Here is a 22,949-nt window from a genome sequence, read left to right as displayed (position 1 = left end):
ACGCTAAAATGTCAAGCCGTGGCTAATGGATGGGAGACTGACATCCCATGATTACAGAATACCACTGCTGTTGAGGTCATGAGATTAATATCTAAAAAGAAAAAAAAGGCATCAATAGATACATCATACTCTTGAGTATATACAAAGTTTTACCTACATAAAATCTCTCAGAATTGATATTTTGTATCCTATGTTGCTAATATAATTCATAAAAAATAAGTCACAATTGTAGTCTAACTATATTAAGAATGGAGTTTGGTGTTCATGTCATTGGCTGTATCATGATGCAGTAACTCCCTCTATGGTTCTCCCAGGGATGTATTCTATTGAACATGCTCTGCAGATAGAAGAGAGCCCATAAAGCTTTCATCAACTGCTCCAGAGGTCTGTGGCATGCTCCGATACGGTGTCTCTAATCCCTTTGATCCCAGATGGTGTCTGCATCCAGATGTGGTCTTCGGCAGCTAAACTGCTGTGCACCATCCCGCAGCTTACGTTGATGCGACACTGACGCCCCTTCGAGGGAACCTTGAAATTCGCCTTGGGTTTGAACCACGTCGGCTTGTAAGAACGGGGCGCATGGGCCAGGCAGAGTAGGCTGGTGATGGGGGGCGGGGAGACATCGCTCAGGGGTCCGTTGGTGATCAGAGATCGGGCCACGTTCCGCACACAGTGCTTTACAGTGAGTGTCTCTTTCACCTGTTTGTTATTGGAGAAGCGTATATGAAAGACTTCCTTGGGATTGATCCATGTGGAGCCCAAGAGAATGATAAGATCGGATACATCAGTGTCCTGGAAGAGAGTGTCAACATTGTCAAAGACTTCCTGAAAGTCCTTCATTACCTGGCACATCCGTTTTTTGAAGAGGCTTTTCTTGTTACCTGATGAACAAACCTGTGAGCACAGACAGAAAAAAAACAACAACAAATAGACAATACACTTTAATGAGTTCAAAATTAGAAGGGGAAGTGGGACCCTGAAAATTAGTTAGTGTGAACAGAAGCATAAAAATTATGAAGGAAATGAAAGGTAAAACCATGAGCAAATTCCATCAAAAACAAAAACAAAAATGTTTTTTTTTTTTACAGAAGTTGTGAACAATCAAACATAAATTGACAATTCCTGATACCTAGAGCTACATGTATACCTTCACTATGTGAACACACAGGTCTACTGCTATAGGCCTAGACAGTTGTACTGTATTACAGAAATAGTTTTCTTTTGCATCGTACATATTAATTTCTGTGAGTTTCTTCACACTACTTCTGGCTTTGAATGCAAATTCTAAAACCAGTACAGATAATTTCATGATTTTCTATGGACACATTGAATGGGTTGAATCATATTAATACTACAGTAGCATTTGCCTGTGTGTGCACAAGTGTGTGTATGTGTGCAAGCGCGCAAGCGAGTATTCAAACTTTTGATGGACATTGCATTGACATTGTACAAGATTTGCATTGATTTTCACGTATGAAACATAATGATATCTCAAACATACAATACATTGTACAAGTAATCAAATGCACAGCTGTGCAGCGCAGCACAAATTTAGCCCACAAAAGCAAAATTAATGTTTTTGACTTTACATCTGTTGCTCAGCTTAGTGCAAAAATTACAAAAATACTAGACAGAAAGATCCGTCTGTCCGGAGGAGTCTTTTATATTTTTCACGTTATCGCTCCATCCGTGAAGCCAGACGCAGCCTCCGCGGAACATTCCCCGACGTCGACGGCCAGATACAGACTGATCTTTCGGTCAACAAAAATACCAACTTTTACAAAGTATGGTAGGTGTTCAACCCACCGACCGGGTCCATAACGACCGTCCGCGCATTATAATGGCATTGCGCGTACAGAAAGAAAATGTACGCATGGGACTACGCGCAACGGTGTTCGATTCTTCACTGGGCTACGCTACCGAGTAAAATGAGGCGAAAACAAATAAGTATTCCCTCTAAATTAACGAAATTTAGCAAAATCGAATAAGATTTATCGTGTAACTACATATAACTAGGCCAGCAGTGGCCTACCTTTGCTGACTCGTTGTTAGATGTAGAGTATCCTTCCGTAATAAATTTGACGATTTTGACCGCAAAATTGTCACCGCCGCTTGTACGATCGTGCACACACGTTGCACATACACATGACATTATTATTTTGTCGCCCGCTACGACCGTACGAGTTGAAGCAGAAACGAGAAATGAATGTGAAAAAACAAACCGACTCATCTAATTTATTTCAATTACGATGAAAAGTTTCCTAATGAAAATCAATTCAAATTCATCAAACAGTCCTTCAAAAGTAATATCGAAGGATTCAAAATATATTCAAATATTATTGGGGGGAAAATGACGGCTAGAAAAAAAACAGCGGCCTGTCGAAAAAAACGCATTTAAGTGCCCTTTATACGTATTGTCAGGGTGGTCGGTAGAAATGAGCAGGGCAACTGAGTGCGGAAAAAATGACACCCCACGCGTTCGAAGCCGCCATCTAAGACTGAAGAGCGATTTTCAGTGCGCGCTTGTGAATCCGGAGTATTTTGTCCACACGTGAGTAAAATTTCAGGCAAATTGTGAGATTTTTCACGTTTCTATTGATAGAAAAACGTTAGGTGTCCGGTATTATGAACACCCAACCATACAGCTCATGAGCTACAGCAAGGCATAAACTTGCAAATGATACGGTTAGATGGGCACATACATGTACTATTCTACTAAAGAGTTCTACTATTTGTTTTGATGTACCTAACCATACACAAGCACAACCCTGTCTCTACACAATACTGTTCAGCAGGATGTAATTTACCCAACATGTAGATCTACAATGACAATGTGTGTTCATACAAACATGAACAAGACGTCAACTTCAAAAACACAAAATGAAGCGAATGGGACTACACATGTCCAATTACTACTTACTTCCGGTCGTTGATACTGAAAATAAAGTTGATCGAAAGGCAATGGGATTTGTTCACGATGGTATAGAATATACTTCAATATTTCAACGACTATTCTACTTTTCGTCGTTTGTGTAATGAAACCGTTGAGATTGATATTGCACTCGGTATCGGGATCTTCAGAAACAGCCTTTGGTTCCATTGCGGTTCGTTCGCCGTAGATCCTTTGGAGTTTCAAAACTACCGCTTTGGGTGAAGAAACAGAAGAGGGCGCCGTACTTCTACGCTCTTTCATGCATGCCGTATGTACGGTGGTATGTACACACTACTACGAATAGTTTTGCGATGCGATGGGGATCCCGAATCGAATCCATGGTTTCGTATGTAAACGATTGTAACCTCGCGACGACGTGAAGCATAGCTTGAAATAGACAGAAAGATCCGTCTGTCCGGAGGACTCTTTTTATATTTTGCCATTAACGCTGTCCTCCGTAGACAGACGGAAGGTTGCAGTACCCATTGCTGTGTGGATGTTCTTAACCACTGTCTCTATGGAAAATTGGGTGAGGTACCTCACCCTTCTCGATTGCGTCTAATTCACGGCCCTAGGTTGGCAAATTTAAGCTTGTATAGTAAAATTAGCTTTTTAAGAATACATTACACTCACCAGATTAATGAATAATCCAACATTTTAGTAGAATTTTCAACGTAAAACACAGCCTGTCGCGTCGTCACGTTCAAACTCCAGAAACATACACTATGAATCTATTAGCCAATCACATGCGAGGTAGTTTCTACGTGTTTGTTTTACTAAAACATGTACCTCGCATGTGATTGGCTTACAGATTTAAAATGGCCACTTACAGCTTGCGAACGGCGATGTTGCGATATCGATAAAATTTCTGCGTTATATCCGAGTTTATGTGAGTATTTCGATTGCACAATTGAGAAATTTATCCCAAATATTGCTGCATAATGTGTCATGTCATGTCAAACTTGTTTGAATGTAAAAAAGCCGTCTGAAATTTGGTTTATCGTAACGTTTGATCTGTGCGCGACTGCTCCACACAGGAGCGGCAATCATTGACTTCGGTCTGTATACGGAGGGGATCCGTGAAGCCAGACACAGTCTCCGCGGAACATTCCCCGACGGACAGATACAGACCGATCTTTCGGTCAAAGCTTGAAATAGATCTAGGTAGTTGCAAGATCTGATCTGTGAGGCAAAACACCTTTTTGAAAAAGAGGTAATATTTCATAATTTGTAGAACATTTAACCGAGTGTATAGGGACAATTTATATCTTGTTGATTGACTAAATTTATTGCCATCTCAGGCATCTGCATGCACTCTTCAAGCTTCTTGCTGATAACATTTGATTCCCGACACCAATCATAATACTTGGGACTTTGGAAGTTGAATCTTGATGGTGATCGAATATGTTTTTTTTTTTTTTTTTATTCATACTCATAGAAACCCTAGTAATTCCATAATGAATAGGGCACAGCTGCCAAACCGTCACTAACGCCAGCCAGCCCAGCCTAAAAGGTTAAGTCCGTAAACATCAGTTGTTTATGAGGAGTCATTTATTCAGTTTCAAGATCAAAATGAAGTTGGAATGATGATGTAGCATTGCAATTGGGGGTACCACTATCGTCACCCTAAGGATCTGTAGCTTGTGAAATATAACACAAATTCGCCTAATTCTTACCTCAAATATGCCATAAATACTGCAGTTTTGAATGTCGTGACCGTCTATGATTATGAATCTCCGTTTTAAAATAGCGCAATTTTAGTGCATGCATTCCGTTTTCTTCGCGCAGCTTAAAAGGGTCCGTGTCGTTACCTAGCGATCGGCACCCCCTCCCCTCCATGACCATAGGTAATACACGTGAATTTCACAGCCATGCGTCGTTACTGAGCGGATGTGTAATTGAAATGTGTTTAGAGCTCTAGTTTGGTTTGTTAGTTTGTTTTTGAGTTTGATTTTCGTTTCTTCGTTTTTATTGTTTTTATAGCTAATGAAACTTAATCCCGCGCGTACCTTTTTGTTCTATACGCAAACAGCCATGATACGCAGGGTGCCGATGGGAAGGTACCCTGCCATACTCAATGTAGGGCCTGATACAGGAATATACAGACTAGTTTCTAATACAGTATTATTTATTTATTTCATTTCATTATTGATATTGATTGTCAAATTTGGTTCGCAGTGACATCGTTGAGAAGCTGAAACTCCACCAATACTATACCATTCCTTTAAATTATTTTGTCCCGTACTGAGTCCACCCTCTGCCGCCACCTCCAGGGGGGCATTTCATGAAGCATTTTGGTCGGATAGTTTTCTGACAAATTGTCACAAGCTACTGAAATGCTTGCATCTAATTGGCTGAAAGCAAATTTGTCAGACAACTTTGCTGGACAAAATGCTTCATGAAATGCCCCCCACTTTAAACTCCGCTTGGGTCTTTTGGAGAATCATCACCAAGTACCAAGAACCAAGTACCAAATGCCAGCTGGTGTACAGCACTATTCTACACAGTCTGTTTTTCTTCTCTCTCATCTCTCCTCCCCACCCTAATACAGTAATGGAAGGGTCAACTAGACCACATTCCTTGTAAATGTAAGTTGTCTTTACGGCTTGATGTGTGGAAAAGATGCTGACTGCATATTAGTATTGCGTACGGAACAATATGTTGGGAGATCCATATATTCAGCAAGTTCTCTTTCTGAGAATGTGGTTTGAGAAGAAAGTTCTTACAGAATTTGCAGAAATATATTTTAAGATGCATAATTTGATTGTGTAGTTCAATCCTTCTTTACAGGTTTTCTTGAATGTGTCATGATTGTTTTACTTCCTAACCTTGTTTGCAGTAAGCCAACTACCACAATTATGGATCCCCTCTTCATGGCCATGAGTCTTTATCGTAGACGGAAGTTTGAAGACTGTGTGACCATTTGCACCGAAATGTTGAATAAAAATCCATATGATCAGGTAAGAAAGCAAACCAGATGTTCACAATGATTTTCATGTTGATCATAAAACACTGCTTATCCAGTCATAAACTGATATTTAGCTCAATACCATTCAATCACTGTAATGTCATGACACAATTTGAAGAGAAAGTAAAGATAAGATTTTCTTCACATGGGCTGTGAGACATGTTTTGTGTAAGAGACAAGGTGAATATCACTGTATTACAGAGAAAAGTGCGTTTGATAGAGCTCTGCATTTAAAGGGATAGTACAGTATTGGTAGAGATGAGAATTGGGCTTTGAACTTTTTACGAGATACCAAGAAAACACTTATGATGTAGTACAGAGCATACCATTTTAAGGGGAATTCAAATTTTATTTGATGAAAATCGGGTTTGGAATAACTGAAACATCCAAAAACAAAGTACAACAAAGCGATCGTAATAAAGTGTGGGTCCCACACTTTATTAGAATCACTCTTTTTTGATATCTCAGCCATTTCAAAACCAATTTTCATCAAATAACGTTGAATTCCTCGTAGAATTACATGCTCTTTCATATTTCGTAAGAGGTTTCTCATTATCTCACCAAAAAATGTTAGAAATCTGAAATTAGGTCTCAACCAAAACTGTGTGATCCCTTTAAGGTAGTCAAAGTCAGAAATATGTTTGATACCATTGAATTATGTCAGATACCATTGAAATATGTCAGAAATTTATTTCAATTCAATTCAATCAGTCTAAATGTTTTTGTCAGTGCATAATTTACTATTACACAATGTCCAAACATTTCTCTTTGAACAGGCTGCGTGGTCTCTGAAGACGCAAGCTCTTACTGCTCAGGTTTATGTTGATGAGGTGGATGTGGATGAAGAGGGAATTGCTGAGATGCTAATGGATGACAATGCCATTGCCCAAGTAACAAGTATGTCAGCTTGCTTTTTAGATTGACAGATAGTTTGGAATAGAAGTTTCTAATTGTGTGATTGGCATGATTGTTTTTACGTAATTGTCAAATAATGTATGGAGGGGGTGGAAATCTTAGATTTAGAATGAATGCATGGCTGATAACTTTGGGAAATATGAAATATAAGTCAACCTTGCCCATTAAAGTCTATTTGGACTGAAGAAATAGTTTTGGTGCAGAGAAAATTTTACTTATGAGGGATTAAAATCAATAGAATACAAGGAAAAGAGGATTTAAAGGACCTTCGACTTGGGCGATTATTTGACTTATGTAAGGTGGACTTAAGCAAGGTTGACTGTATCTGCAAAATTTCCATATACTGTAAACGTCAATATTTTCGCGCGATTAATTTTTTGCGCTGAGCGGCTCGAAAACATATTCGCGGGTTCTTAAATTCGCGCTCCGCAGCGGGTTAATACACAGTCTCTGTTTTCATCCAGCGATGCCAGCGTACAATAAGCGACGTAGCGAGCGGCGCGAGTGCGAGTACAAGTGCTCAACTACGTAGTACATGTGTATTTTACTAGTACTAGTACTGTAGTCGCGGGGATGTAGCACACCAATCGGCCATGGGCTCGGTGCGTGCGGTGCGTGCGATGATACTGCTATATGCGTAAACATGTCTGTACTACGTAGCTGTATCATCGACGAAGCGCACACAATTCAGGCCGTTCAAAATGTGCATAGAAAATTGCGAAGATATATTTGCGCGTTTTTGAATTCGCGCTAGCCGAACGTAGCGCGAAATCCGCGAAAATTAATGTACCGCGAAAATTTCCACGTTTACAGTAGTCTAGCTGGTAGTCCAGACTTTTTAATAACTGCTCAGCCCATTTTGTTTTTTCTCTCTGTGGCAGTATTGCAGTTGCTATGGCCAGATATTCTTTGTGCCTTTATGGTAATCCAGGCCAACACAAGTGTTGATGTAGGGCAGTTGATTATTTATGGTGATAGGAACGTTACACAATGCAAGTCTCAGCAGATAAGAGTCATTTATCTTTATAGGTTGCAACACCTATTCAAGAAATTATTCACATTTTGTTGATGTTTTCACTATTCTATTTCCTCTTTTTGTATCACTTATCATAGGGCCAGGAACATCACTAAAGAAGCCTGGTACTGGAGCAGGGGCCCCAAGTGCTGGAGTTCGGCCAACCTCACAATCGGGACGTCCTCTTAGCGGATTTGTGCGACCCGGTACGCAGGGTGGCCGACCTGGGACCATGGAGCAGGCAATCAGGGCACCCCGAACAGCACACACAGCTCGTCCAGTCACAAGCGCCTCTGGCCGATTCGTCAGATTGGGAACGGTAATGTCACCTTTTGTTGTTGTGAAACTTAAAGAGAAAATTGTGAGCTGTTGACTTGGATGATTTCTTTTGTCTTCACCCATATATCAGATTTGATTAAGTGATAGTTCAACTTGGCAAAGTGTTGAATTTGTCTCCATAGACGTAATCGTTATTAGTTGGGAACCAGAAAAAGATGTTAACTTCACAGTTGTTGCACAGTTGTTGCTCATCATCAATGCTGTTCTGATTTCTAATTGAACTACTGGAAATTGTTTTGCATGCTAGCAGGTTTTACATTGAGGCATATCACAGTGTGCATACTGTAAGGCTCATACTACCATGTTTCGTACTGGAAATATACATTTTTCTTCTTTTTGAATGTTTTCAGGCATCAATGTTGTCTACACCAGACGGTCCATTCATCAACATTCCTCGACTGAACTTTTCAAAGTATGCTGCAAGAGCAAACTTAGCGAAGGTAGTGCATTGTTTTCTTTGCTGTCAATATATTGCTGTTTCTTTGTCAAATGATAATCTTTCAAGCTTGTGCATATGTCACTATAAAAACCTTTGATGTTCCTCTTATGTAGTGCAGGAAATTTACCCATATTGTGGTCTTGTATAAGATTTAGAAAGTAATGCATATGAAAGATTAAAAGAATGATGTTATCCTAATCAAAAGTGAGACATGAATACAGACATGGCATAGAATCATTTACTCTTGTGTGAACAGAAACAATGGATATGTCTGCCTTGCAGTTCTAGGCAAGCATTATAGAGGGAAGAAAAGAAAAATTTGTAGGCCAAGTCTAGAGCTTTTATTTTCAATCAAGTACTGTTTGTTGTAAGTGACTGACAGTGTCTTACCAAAAAAGGTAGCTATTTAGAAGCAGCAGTATTACTCAGAAAAAGCCAAACCAGGGTAAGATACCTAAAGACTGTGTGAAGGTATTAGGACTGGCAACCATTTTAAGAGCTGCATTGTATTGCAAATTGAATGTTTACCTTCACTCAGTTGCTGCTCATGAATGGGGGGGATTCCAACTCAAAAAAATAGCACTCTGTTTCTATTCATATAAGTCAAAACTCTGGCTGTTATTATCAATCCAGTGTGTAGTAATGAAGATTAATCATTTGATTACCCCCTGGTACTCATATGTGTTAAACCGTTGTAGTGATCATAGTTTGTGTTACAGCAATAGTTCAGCATGAGCAGGAGGAGATATACTCATTTTCAAGTGTTACAAGAGAGAAAAGTGTATAAAAAGGTATGAATGGATATGTGTGTGTGACTCTAGGTGAACTAGAAAAATTTGAAAGACAAAGAAAAAAATTGCAAGTTATTGCAGAATTCAATATGTTTCCTTCTTCTCTTCCACAGGCTCTGTTTGAGTACATCTTTCACCATGAGAATGATGTGCGTAATGCCCTGGAGCTAGCAGCCAAGGCCACAGAAGCCTGTCAGTTTAAGGACTGGTGGTGGAAAGTTCAGCTGGGCAAATGCTATTACAGGTATCCCTTAAAGCTGAGTGAAAAAAAAACAAAAAAACAAACAAAGAGGAAAATATAATAGTAGCCCAGTGGGAAGTAGTAGGGCAGGTATCCTTCTAGCTGTCTTGCCTTTGAACGCTGCTACACACTAGGGTCAGATGGGGCGTGCTTGCTGATGTTATGTGTTTACAGCAGGCAAGGATAATATTTGTAGAGATATGGTATCTGAGCATATTAGGCAAAGCTGGGGATGCATTTGGGTATTATGTGTGAGGTTCAAGTGGATAGAATGTCTTACTTCCACAAGCCAGCGTATGAGACTCAAAATATTCATAGGGTAATCAGGTCATAAACGTTTTAATGGATCCACTCGCTTATTTTTAGTTTTTATTATTTCTACTCATTCCTTTTGAAAATTTTATGTTAAACATCAACTTATCTATATTTTGTATTAATCAAACCTTGACCGGAGATGCATTTAAATCACACGAGTATTTAGCTTACATATTCAGATACTATCAATCTGGATTCACACCATCCACCTTCTCATGCACTGTCCGTATATATATTGTTGAAAATTCTTCACAAGGCTGGGGCTGTATCGCGACGCCGAGCGCCAATTCAAGTCTGCGCTGAAGCAGCAGGACGTCATCGACATCTATCTCTACCTGTGTAAGGTCTACGTCAGGCTTGACCAGCCGCTGACCGCCATCGAGATCTACGGGCAGGGGCTGGAGAAGTTTGAGCACGAGACGGCCTTGCTGACCGGCATAGCCAGAATATACGAGGTACTTACCCAGTCGTTATGGCAGTGGATGATTTAGCAAAATTTGATAACTGTATGCATAAATTGAATCGAAAGTAGTGTGATGAATTAATTGATTTGCTCTAATTACTCACCCTCTATGCAAATATTGATCTTGAACAGTTACATGGCGCCACATGCTCATTATGATAGTAACTTGAATGTGGCACATGGTGCAACATTCAGTTCATGATCCTAGGTATACTGTTTCACAAAGAAATGAAAAAAAATTGTCTTCGACATGTTATTTCAAGGTATTTTGATGCCAGCTTTTTTTCCCTTTTTTCTTTAAAACCAGGTATACAATTTTACAAAGAAATGAAACAATTTTTTTCTTCATGTTATTTCAGGGTATTCTGATGCTATTTTTTCCCCCCTGGTTTGCAGTCATTAAATTTTTAAAAGAGATCATCATTAGGTTTATTGCTGTTGTCCTCACCATTGTTACTGTTGACTTTTGCAGTCCAAGCAAGCATATTTACCATTGCAGTTGATGGTAATTGGCTTCCTGTTATGACATCATCTAGAAATGTACTTTGGCATATACCTGGCAAGAAATATACAGTACATGAACTGTAGGAATGTAACATGTATGTGGGTATGTATATTGAATATGTATGTGTATCAATAATGTGTCCAATGACAAAGCATGCTAGCTACTGGCTACTTTAATATTCTTAATGCTGATTCAGGGGATGAATGATCTAAACAAGGCTGTCAAGTACTACAAGGAAGTCCTGAAGCATGACAACACCCATGTGGAGGCCATTGCCTGCATTGCAAATTTCCACTTCTACTCTGACCAGCCGGAAATAGCGCTAAGATATTACAGGTGAGAAAAGAAGTCTTCATGGCTAGCCCTCCCCAAGTAAGTCCTCTTTGTATCATATACATAGAGAGTACAGTTGAACCTCTCTTATCCGGCCTCCCTTTATCCGGATCTCTCTATTATACGGACGCAATCTCGCCGTGATTTTTTTAAATAATTACGGGAGGAAAGGGGGATTCCCAACTCCTTGAGAACTCCTACACAAACACACATGAATTACATATACTTGATACATTTCTTAATAATTATTTAGGTAAATCATCCCAAGAATTTATAAAAGAAAATGATTTCATTCTTGCAAACACGAACCTCTATTTTGGGGTCTGTTACTGAGTGTAACAATGAAAAGGTTGCAGTATACACATTACTACATGTGGTACTACAATGGGCTACATCAGTACATGTGTATGTATATGTACATGTATAAAGCATTGAGTCTCCCGTATCCGGCCAAATCCCTTATCCGGATGAGCCCCGGTCCCGACTTGTCCGGATACGAGAGGTTCAACTGTACTTTAATAGAATGCCTTGTTTGCTGTTGTTTTCTACAGTCGAGATGGACATCTGACTTTGGTATGGATATGATGAATTATGCTGGCATGGATGTTTTCTTTTCACATGCAAAAATTGTGACTCAAGTTGATGTGACCCAGGGTATCATAGGTTCATTTTGTAGCAAAATGAATGACTGAATTTGGTCCAAATATGGTGGATTACGATGTAAGACTGTATTCGTAGCAATCATATATCCATCAAAATGGGTACCTGGTTTTGTTAAGGTGGATGATGTAATCATAGTAAAAAAAAATGATGAATTACTTTTCTTTCTCACTAAAAACAGAAGGCAACTTTAAAACTGTAGACTTTCATGCTTGCAGGAATCATGTGCAATCTGTTATGACTGCGTTGATAAATACAGTGTACTGCTTGTCACATTAGGCACCTAGAGACCTGGCAATTTGTGGCTGTGAGGTATGAAAAGGGATGTCTAACCAAGTCCGAAAATATTTTGTACATATCAGTATGTCAAAACAGACTTAAAGGTTGTTGTACCTGTATCTTTTTTTGTGTGTGTGTCTATTCAATTAGATATCACATCATTCACTCTTCCCGCATTCATTGTGCAGTAGTTCTAACCCGTGAGAAAAAGAGGCTTTTTCTCTTGAATGACAAAGTTTGTTTAGATAAGGAGAAAACTGATGCCAGTATAATCAAAATCAATGTGCAATGATGAGAATGCATATGATACATGTACAGGGTTATCTGCTATGATATTTGTGTTTCCAATGGTACTTCACTTCTATTTCCATCACAAAGTCAATCTTTTTCTGACCTTTTGCCAACAGGAGACTGCTCCAGATGGGCGTCTACAATGCGGAGCTCTTCAACAACTTGGGCTTGTGCTGTTTCTATGCGCAGCAGTACGACATGACCCTCTCTTCTTTTGAGAGGGCGCTGTCTCTCTCCAATGATGACGCCACCACTGCTGAAGTTTGGTACAACGTCGGTCAAGTAGCAATGGTATGTGCTACATCCTGTAACTATTCTCTCCTTTAATACTTAAAGACCAAGTGGCATGAGGTTACCTTGGATACGGGTGCTGGCCCAGCTCAAATGTATTTGAGAATCCCTCTAACAAATTAGTGTATAGCTTTATCAGTGATCACAGTGTAAGTACACACACAGCCGAGGAATCTCTCAACAGGAGTTGACCACTACCAGTGGGTTTTAAGATACATCATATTTCAAATGTAAGAAATTATTTCAAATGTTGGTGTGGAAAGTAGACGTAAAAACTGTCTGGAATTTTGTATTCAAGCATTAGCAGCATTTTCGAAATAAGCTAATATGAAGCCCACATGAATGTTTTCAAATGTGCCTGTGATCAGATATCTTCTGTTTCAGATGTCATCATTAGGTAAGACTGAAAATTCAAATCAAGGAAATGGTTTTGGAGTGAGATATCTCATAATTTTAGAAGGTCAGTGCATTTTCTTTGGAAGTGGTAAGAATAAGAGAGAATTCATCCTCTTGGCAGCATAAAGCTTACCAATTTGATAGGTAGATTCAGAATTTCACATTTAAAAAAATAAGTGGGAAATGGAAGGGCATATGCACAACATGTATTCATCCATCCATCCATTCATTCATTCATTCATTCATTCATTCATTCATTCATTCATTCATTCATTCATTCATTCATTCATTCATTCATTCATTCATTCATTCATTCATTCATTCATTCATTCATTCATTCATTCATTCATTCATTCATTCATTCATTCATTCATTCATTCATTCATTCATTCATTCATTCATTCATTCATTCATTCATTCATTCATTCATTCATTCATTCATTCATTCATTCATGAGAGAGAGAGAGAGAGAGGGAGAGAGAGAGAAGGCAAGAGATGTTTTGTGTGTTGTGTGTTGTGTGCATGTGTTGTGTGCATGTGTATGTTCCAACGCCTTTCTGTCCTTTCTGGCAACTTCCTAGCTGTAATGTGTTTCATCATGTGGTGATGTCTGTTACGTTTTTGTTCTTCAGGGTATTGGAGATACGGGTCTGGCAATGCAGTGCTTCAAATTGTGCCTGGCTTCAAATAACGACCACCCTGAAGCCTACAACAATCTTGGGGTGATGGAGCTGCGGAAAGGTCATGTTGATCAGGTCAGAGGTCAATCTCGGAAGTTGTGTGAATCTCGCTATACTGTGAAGTGTCGCTATCCCCTTTTGACAGTGACCCTTCACAACTAAGGGACTGTTAATTATGACAGAAAAATATTACTTTTAATTTATGACATGACCTTTATAGATTTCCTTCTTATCAAAGGGGTGTCATAAGTCTGTCAGTCACTTCATTTTTGCACAGTGTATTTATAGGTTTTCAAAGTAAAAAAAACACAAGATTACACACATTTAAAAAAAAATGGAGAAAGACTTCTATATATCTTAAAGGACAAGTTCACCTTCATAGACATGTGGGTTGAGTGAATGCAGCAATATTAGTAGAACACATCAGTGAGAGTTTGAGCAAAATCGGACAATCCGTTAAAAAGTTATTAATTTTTGAAGTTTCTGCTCAGTCACGGCTGGATGAAAAGACTACTATAGCTTGTGATGTCACATGAGTACAACGATACAAAGAAAGAATAAAGAAAATTGAACATATTTCCATTTTTCTCGAATAACAAAAGAACACTCGACTTCTCTCTTTCAGAAGGCAGGGGGGATAATATTACCCTTAACATACGTCAGTCGCAAGTTGAAGAAATGTGCACTTTATTCAAAAAGTAAAGTTTTGTGAAATTCTCTTTTTATTTTCCTTATAGAGTTGTACGCATGTGACATCATACACTGTAGTAGTCTTCTCTTCCAGCAGTGACTGTGCAGATACCTAAAATATTCGTAACTTTTGAACGGATTGTCCAATTTTCCTCAAACTTTCACTGGTGTGTTCTCCTAATATTGCTGCATTCTCTCAATCCTTATGTATATGAAGGTGGACTTGTCCTTTAAAGACTCTATTAAAGGCTGGTTGTGATCTCTAGTATTAACCTTTTAATATTTTTTTAGCACCTAAATTAAAATGTGGTGCTTACCGTCAACTTTGCTGCTAGATGCTCGATACCTAGATGTCAATTATGTACACATGCCACTTAGCAGAGAAACACAAGTTTCTGGGATTATCAGTGAATAAGGTCTGCCATGGTTCAGTACATTTGAGATAAGCATTTATGATGTTTGTTTGATTTTTTCCATTTTTTTTGTGTTTTCCTCGTAGGCCAGAGCCTTCTTCCAGGCAGCCCAAATGATGGCACCCCATATGTTTGAGCCCCACTATAACTTCGCCTCCCTCTCTGACCAGGTTTGTTTCCATCACTGTGGCTGGTTTCCTGTAATGCATTGCACCTCATATAAATTCTCATACCTAGTTTTTGTTGTCAGGTTCAAGTAAAACAAGTGTAGATACTGATTTATTTGCCGTGGAGTTTACTTTTCAAATGTGTCATGAGTGAGCAAGACTAAGAGCAGCATGTTGTGAGTGATTAATTTACCAGTAGCCATGACAGAGTAATTTTTATTATTATGATATAGGTATGTTCGTATAAATGTCATTTGTGACATTGATGTGTTATATGTGATTTAATTGTGATTTGATTGTGTAATCCAGTGAGGAAAAAAGAATCTGTCAAAGGACAATAAGCATCAAATTAAGTTGAATCAAGTCAAACCTTTCACTTTGACAAATTCGATTTAGTCATTTCACAGCCTAGACTGCTGTCTAGTTTTTAATTGATGTCTTCATGAAACTCAAGGATACAGTGGAAACTCGTTATAACAAGGTCCTTGGGACCAGAAAATGTTGTTTGTCATATCAGATATTTTGTTTTATCAGTTGTCAATGAACAATACAAAATAAGGCATTTTTTTTTTTTTTTTTAGGACCAGAGAAATTAGTTTAATATATCAGATCTCTTTATATTGAGTTTCCACTGTAGTTAAACATGTATAAAACAAAATGATGATATGTTCCAAGATGAGAATGAAGTCATCACCATACTATCATCAAATCTATTGTATGTATAGCAACTATATTCCCATCATATATCCTACGATGCACATCATTGTCTGATTTTCATTCCATTTTCTGTTCTCTTACCATGTGACTGTCCAATAGGTTGGTGACTTACAGAGCAGCTATGGGTCAGTCAAGAGAGCTGTCGAGGCTTATCCCGAGCACTGCGACTCCAAGGAGCTCTTCTCTCAACTCAAGAAACATTTCGCCTTGTTGTGAAGAAAATCCGCAGAGAATGAGGCCTTTGTCTCGTACTGGGCATACCACATGTCTGGCCAGGCTATTTCTAGGGCACCTTCTTCAGCTCTTCAATTGCCAGTCAAAAGTATCTCTCTAACCTCCTGTGAACCCTGTGTGAAACTTCTACTATTCATTAGTGAAACTTTGAGCAAAGTTTGTGTCCTCACCCCCTCCTTCCCACATTCATGCTAGAAGCAGTTGCCTTCTCATTTCCTGATACTTCAGTGATGGTTAGTCAATATACTTGATTCAGTCTGAAATGCTCTCCTGTCAAAATACTAGTGGATCCCCTGCTTCTGTGCTTACAAGTCTAGAAGAGCTAGCCGATGTTAGAGATGCACCTTCATAATTTTGATAGGATGTTACTTTGCCTTTCAGTATGAAACGTAGATGGAGAAATTCCTCAGTGTTAATTGCTGATAACAACCAAATTTTGCTTCTTTTGATTATAAGGGGTGCAACCAATGGCTTTATTATGTGCAGTCAGTGTGAAATGGGTAACTCAGTTTTGCATGTGTCTGGTGTAGCAGAGTATTAGAAGACATCAGCGATTTTTATTTTGACCCATACTATATGAACTACATCGTATTTGAGACTTTATAAGAACCATCCTTGACAGCGGTTCTGCAAGTGTGATTTGATGTGAGCCAATGAGCATGAATTTTATTGAAGGCTGTCCTTTCAGAGTAGAGATACAAATATTTACACGTCAGTGTTTTGTTGTGGTGATGAGGTATGGTGATGTGTGACAAGAGACATGAGGTACAAGGGTTTGACAAATTGTGAGACATTGTAGTAAACTTTTGTGCAATGGACCCAGTGTCATGCTTGACTTTGATACAGATTGTTTCACCCGTTACTGAGAGATAGAGTTTACTGTCTGGTGTAAGCTTAAGTTGTACAGTCTGTACTGCAAATGCGTGCAGATGTATCTATCAGTGCATTATTTGGGTTGCCCACTCTTTCATTGTAGAATGTACCCAAGACAGAAATACAGTCAACCTTGCTCAAGTCGACATCACATAAGTCTAATAATCCCCTAAGTTGAAGTTATTATTTTTTAAAAAGTCTTCTTCTCTTTATATTCAATTGATTTTAATCCCTTACGGGCCAAATTTTCTCGTAGTTGAAACTATTTCTTCAGTCCAAATAGATTCGACTTAGCCAAGGTGACTGTATTCAGAAAAAAAAAAATGAGTAGTAAAACAATACAGAAACCATATGAATACTACCCGGGAACTACTAAACTTTCATTCTCTATGATTATTTTCAGAACCATCACATTAATGATAGTAATTATATTGTAAAAAAGTTTACAGTGCTTGAAATTTGCATTCTCCATCAGTCATGATGTCTGAATAGCACTTAACCGTGTATGACATCATTTTTAAAAGAATACACAAATGAAGATCAGTTTTGCATCAGACATAGCCTTAAAAATCTTCATGAATTTGGTCACAAAATGTAAATGTGTTGTATGCAAATATACTGTCTGTACTCATGAAGTGTGTGTGTGTGTGTGTGTGTGTGTGTGTCCGTCCAAAGGAAAATGTGCAGATAAGGCTGCGTTCACATAGAGGTATACTTTTCGGGTATTCGGGCTCGTTTTTCGAGGGCACGCGAATAGCTTGAATCGAACGATAGGATTTCCTCACACCGGTTCACATAGGAGGGCACAATTCGAAAGTATGAATAGCTGCGAAAAGTAAAGCAAAGTGGGAATCGAGCTTGTTCGATTTTCTTGCAGCGTATACAGTCTCTCGTTTATGAAATAATGACACTTTTGGTCTGGATTTGCCCTTTAGCAAAAATAAGCATGTAGACTGACATTCTGATGCAGTTTAGAAATTGTTAATAAGATTTGCTGGGATGTAGGAGGGAGAAATCCTCACTGCATGGGATGGTTAGTTGACGGTGCGGGTGATGGTGTATTCGGTGCCCGAATAGCGAATACCGAATACCGAATACTTCTATGTGAACGCAGCCTAATGGAACTGTATAGAACCTGTTGTAACACCTTGATTCTTCTAGAAGTATACAAGTACATGTACACTGTATTCAATCATGTAAATTGTATGATTCAGAGGCTAAAGCCTTCTTTGTTTTTATGAGAAAGGTACTTCAATAGCAACAACAACAAAACAAATGTCATTTCTACCAGTGGTACTACAGTGCACTCAAAAATGAAAGTACAATGTATGATTTAGTACAACAGACTGCTGTTCTAGGTCTAAATTGTATGTATCTACGGAGCCATTTGATGATCCAAGAGTTTTCATATGTTACAGCCCACACCATGGTATGTCAAATAATCAACGAAAATATATTCATACTTGTTTTACTGTAAAAGTGGATATTTTCGCGTGACTAATTTTTCGCGCTTGGCCGGGTCGGAAGAGTTTCGCATGTTTTTAATTCCGCGGAATCAAGACATCACGCACAGGCACATATGGCAAGCAAAAATATTTGCGTACTTTTATTTTCGCGCTTGTTTCTGGTTGCGCGAAATGCGCGAAAATTTGAACACCGCGAAAACTTCCACTTTTACAGTACTCCTCTGTAAACACAGAAGTAAAATACCATGATGTGTTTTCCTCATGCCCATCAACTTACATGGGGTGTTGACTGTATTCTTCCTCTAATCCAAATTCTCATAACTTGGTATGTACACGTAGTTTACTTGGCAGGGTAAAAAAATATTGACACTTGTGATAGAATTAAGGAGCGAATTTCACATCTTTACATTCAGAACAATGATAGCAACACCACTACAACTACATGTATTGTAATAGCCTATGAGTGCTACAGAAGTCCTGTGTGTTTCTTAACAGTATGTGAAATGTTATTTGTCAGCATTGTTACAATGTAGTGTAATCCATGTCTAATGGTGTTAAAGATGTGCACTTATTTCCAGATGTGACTTTATGTAGATTTGTATATACAGGTGTATCTATGGTGTGTAAACTATAGCTGTACAGTGTCACAGATGAATTATGATTAAATTTCAAACTTAAATGCAATTTAAATTAGTCAAATGATTTGTCTGTCTCAATGCCATATGTGGTGTCCATATGATATATTACATCTACTTTGCCTCTGTGTGTGTGTGTGTGTGTGTGTGTGTGTGTGCGTGTGTCTGAAAGCATATCTGTGCAGTGGTTGGATTATCACGATCTACAAGGTGTATTTGTGAGAGTTGTTTCATTTTACAATAAAAGTCATTTGTCACATCAAAACAAACCAGCAGCACATCCAAGTGTATTGATTTGGGAACAAAACACTCCACAGAGAAATGGTATATTTTGATAACAATGATTTATATTCACATTCCTTTGTAAATGACAAGTTCTCTGTTGTTCATGCAAAATTCTTGGTTATGAACTGTACCAGTATCAAAACTGCATTCCATTGAAGTTGTTTCATCACACCTCCAGATGTAAATATTCAAGAACACATGAGCAATACATGTAGTCTGCAATGAAATGATAGAAATACAATGTGTTTGGGATTTGTTAACTTACCAGATCCCTATTTTATGAAGAGTTATAATTGATTATATAGTTGATTTCTATCACAAGTCTATGGCAGCCTGTGTGGTAAGGAAATTTATTATCGATAATATCTTTAGATAAAAACAGGGCCCAGATGTTACTCATTGCAACACACTTTGCTACGTCAAAGCTCTGACAGCTACTCTACACACTGAAGCAATATTTGATTGATACGTATGCTTCTTCAACACAGCAAGAAGCAAAGCCTATCTCAAGTCCAACCAAAGTCAATACAGTGTATATGCAAGTTTGTAATTGGTTAGTGAATAGAGCTACAGAACAGGAAAGAATTTGCCATATCGCATAACTGCTCCAAGCTTCTGTACGCTCAACACAAATATGTTGGAACAGGAAAATTGGCATACACAGGAATTACCCCCCCCCCAAAAAAAAAAACAACAACAACAACAACAAACAAACAAACAAACACAACAACACCCCAGAATTTCACAGTGACTCCAAAGGTTGAAATAAATCTAACAAACTAGAGTTACCATGGCAGCATCCGGATAATCTCTTTCCACCCTGCCTGTTAAAAATAGTTGTTGGTCGGATGTTGTCGTGGAAACTTTTGCTTTTTGCTCTTGTAATCTCCTGCTGTTTTATTGTCTTGAGACAAGGAATTTAGTTCTCCGGATGTTGTCATGATGTTGTCGCCATAAGGTCTGTTAAAACAGGGCTTAAATTTACTGAGATGATAAATTGAGCAGAACACACATTTGCAGCAAATTCTAAATGCCAATGCTTAATATAAGCTGTAAATAAATAAAGTAACAATAATTGATTTCTGTGAATATTTCAGTTTGAAAATCAGGGCTACAGTAATCATAATCATAATAATGCATTTATATACAGTGGACTCCCATTATAACGAAGTCCTCCGGACCAGCAATTTCCTTTCGTTATATCAAAATTTCGTCATAACCGAACAAATAAATAATAAGAAAACAAAGAGAGGATAATGTTCTGGCCTGAATTTCTATTTCGATGTAACCGGAATTTCACTATAACCGTGTTCGTTATAACGGGAGTGCACTGTAGCGCATTTTCCATAAACATACAATTAAGGGCTTCAGCAAGCAGCGGCTGTAGCAAGTTTAATACTGGAGTGGAAAAGTAATCATCTGCAGGAAAAGTGCTATTTCAAGAATGCACAATGTAGGGAATGCGGAAAACAAGGGCACATCCAAAGCGTGTGTTGCGGTGGCAAGAGCAAACAAAGGCAGCAAGCAACGCATGGTGGCTCAAAGAGTACACCCAAAGGAAAGAAATTTGTGAAAGTGAGGATGATGAAATCAAGCTCTCTGCAGTTACGATAGTAGGATCCATGGGAAGCAAATCGTATGCCATGTTCGTCACCCCTTCCAATGATGGACAGCCAGTGCAAATGGAGTTAGATACGGGGGCCGCTGTGTCTGTCATGCCCAAATCAACCTTCGCACAGCTGGCGCCACAACCAAAACTCAAACCGACAAGTGAGCAACTGAAAACATTTTCAGGTGAGCTGATGAAACCAACTGGTGTGGCTGAGGTAAATGTAGCGATTGATGGACAAAATGCCAATCTGAAAGTATATAGTGACTGAATCTGCCACAAGTCCCTTGTTTGGTCGCAGCTGGCTCATGTCTTGAAAATCAAATGGAGTTCAATCAAAAAGCTCTAAATTAAATCTAAGTCCGAACAAGAGGAGCAGCAAGCTTTGCTGAAAAAACATGATTCCATCGTCCAAGATGAAATCGGTGAACTTGGAGGCATGGAGGCAAAATTATTACTAAAGGGGAATACCACGCCTAAATTTTGCCTGGCTCGTCAAGAACCCTACGGCATGAAGAAAAAACTTGATATGGAACTAGACTGCCTGGAACAAGATGATATCATCACTTAAGTTGCACATTCAAACTGGGTAACCCCGATCTTATCCATAATGAAACCAAATGGCAATGTTCGGCTCTGCAGTGACTACATGTACAAAGTTATTGTCAAACTAGTCCTGGAAGTGGAGCAGTATCCACTTCCACAAATTCAGGACATTTTCGCGAATTTAGCCGGAGGACAGCACCTCACGAAAATTGATCTTCTGCAGGCGTACCATTCAAAGAAACTCTACAAGAATTGGGGAAACTGTTGACCATCAACACTCACAGAGGGCTGTAAGAATACAACCGGCTGGTATTTGGAGTCGCATCAGCCCCTGCGATCTGGCAGAAAACGATGGACCAAGTCCTCCAGAGAATTCTGAACATGCAATGCATGCTGGATGATATGATCATCATCGGCAGAACAGACGAAGAGCATCTCAAAAATCTAGCACAAGTGTTACATCAACTGAAAGAGTACGGACTTCAAGCAAACTTGAAAAAGCGGGAATTTTTTAAGGATGACATCGTGTTCTGTGGCCGTTTCTTGCGAAAGAAGCGGAAAGGCCTACCAACGTGTCACAACTACGGTCATTCTTGGGCCTCGTGAACTACTACCACAGATTCCTACCGAATCTTGTGACTGTCATTCATCCCCTAAATGCACCCCTTGGAAAAGACCAGAAATGGAAATAAGATGAAACATGTGAAAATGCATTTAAAAATGCCAAGAAACTGATCGCATCCGAGCAAGCTCTTGTTCACTACAACTCCATAACTCCCACTCTCTCTCGCCACGGATGTGTCACCCTATGGATTAGGGACAGTGCTCTCTCATATCATGCCAGATGGGAATGAACGACCGATCGCATTTGCATCAGGATTGCTGAACATTGCAGAAAAGGACTGACAAGGAAGCCTAGCGATTGTATGGGGTGTGAAACACTTCTACATGTATCTCTATGAATGGAACTTTTCGCGGATCACAAATCCTCAACCCCTCATTTCCACCTTGAATCCGAAGAAGGGCATACCTGCAATAAATGCAGCTAGATTACAGTGTTACGCTTCATATTTAGCTGGACTCTCCTACGACACTGAGTACCGCAATACCCACAGGCATGGAAATTGGGTGGTAGAAGGCTTAACGGTGCACCATGTATTCTTTTTCGGGTATGTGTTTGGCCCCAAAAAGGGTCTACCTGTACCCAGTCTCGACTATGCAAGCATGTTCTCAACGTTCTCAAGGGAACATGCTTTCCGAAAAGTCGGGACTGGGTAGGCCCTTTTCAGGGCCAAACACATACCCTAGAAAGAATATGTGGTGCACCATTAAGCCTTTTACCATCCAACGTTCTACCGCCACAGAAGCCTTCAAAGATTTCAGGCATGGAAATGCCGATGGACTGTCACGTTTGCCTGTGAAAGAATCAAAGCAACCAACTGCCCCAGATACCCTCGGTAT

At 39.1% G+C, this 22,949-nt stretch overlaps 2 protein-coding genes across 2 annotated transcripts; one reads left to right on the top strand and one right to left on the bottom strand.

Annotated features, from left to right (window-relative positions):
- Positions 1-266: 266 nt before the first annotated feature.
- LOC139724575 (MAD2L1-binding protein-like) lies at positions 267-3,100 on the bottom strand. The gene is made up of 2 exons (XM_071635706.1): positions 2,921-3,100; positions 267-894 (listed from the first exon to the last, which is right to left on the bottom strand). The coding sequence occupies exons 1-2, from the start codon at positions 3,098-3,100 to the stop codon at positions 370-372; spliced, it is 705 nt and encodes a 234-aa protein (XP_071491807.1). The 3' UTR covers positions 267-369.
- A 1,020-nt stretch (positions 3,101-4,120) lies between these two features.
- LOC139724597 (tetratricopeptide repeat protein 8-like) lies at positions 4,121-16,635 on the top strand. Its single transcript, XM_071635730.1, has 12 exons — positions 4,121-4,145; positions 5,772-5,892; positions 6,677-6,797; positions 7,929-8,149; positions 8,520-8,609; positions 9,513-9,643; positions 10,212-10,410; positions 11,120-11,259; positions 12,603-12,777; positions 13,806-13,928; positions 15,043-15,126; positions 15,940-16,635. The coding sequence occupies exons 2-12, from the start codon at positions 5,791-5,793 to the stop codon at positions 16,054-16,056; spliced, it is 1,503 nt and encodes a 500-aa protein (XP_071491831.1). The 5' UTR covers positions 4,121-4,145; positions 5,772-5,790; the 3' UTR covers positions 16,057-16,635.
- Positions 16,636-22,949: the final 6,314 nt, after the last annotated feature.

This window comes from Diadema antillarum, unplaced genomic scaffold (genome assembly GCF_040938485.1).
Source record: "Diadema antillarum isolate AM-2024a unplaced genomic scaffold, OU_Dant_1.0 scf00000223, whole genome shotgun sequence".
NCBI classification, from domain to species: domain Eukaryota; kingdom Metazoa; phylum Echinodermata; class Echinoidea; order Diadematoida; family Diadematidae; genus Diadema; species Diadema antillarum.
Note: the sequence above shows the minus strand (reverse complement) of the source record. Positions and strands in the feature narration are given on the sequence as shown.

Bases quoted from the DNA above. Each gene is read 5' to 3' on its own strand.
- LOC139724575 (XM_071635706.1), bottom strand. From the start codon at position 3,100: ATGGAACCAAAGGCTGTTTCTGAAGATCCCGATACCGAGTGCAATATC. The intron at 895-2,920 runs GTAAGTAGTAAT...CTGTGCTCACAG, and splicing joins TTCAGTATCAACGACCGGAA to GTTTGTTCATCAGGTAACAA.
- LOC139724597 (XM_071635730.1), top strand. From the start codon at position 5,791: ATGGATCCCCTCTTCATGGCCATGAGTCTTTATCGTAGACGGAAGTTT. The intron at 5,893-6,676 runs GTAAGAAAGCAA...CTCTTTGAACAG, and splicing joins ATAAAAATCCATATGATCAG to GCTGCGTGGTCTCTGAAGAC. The intron at 8,150-8,519 runs GTAATGTCACCT...GAATGTTTTCAG, and splicing joins GATTCGTCAGATTGGGAACG to GCATCAATGTTGTCTACACC.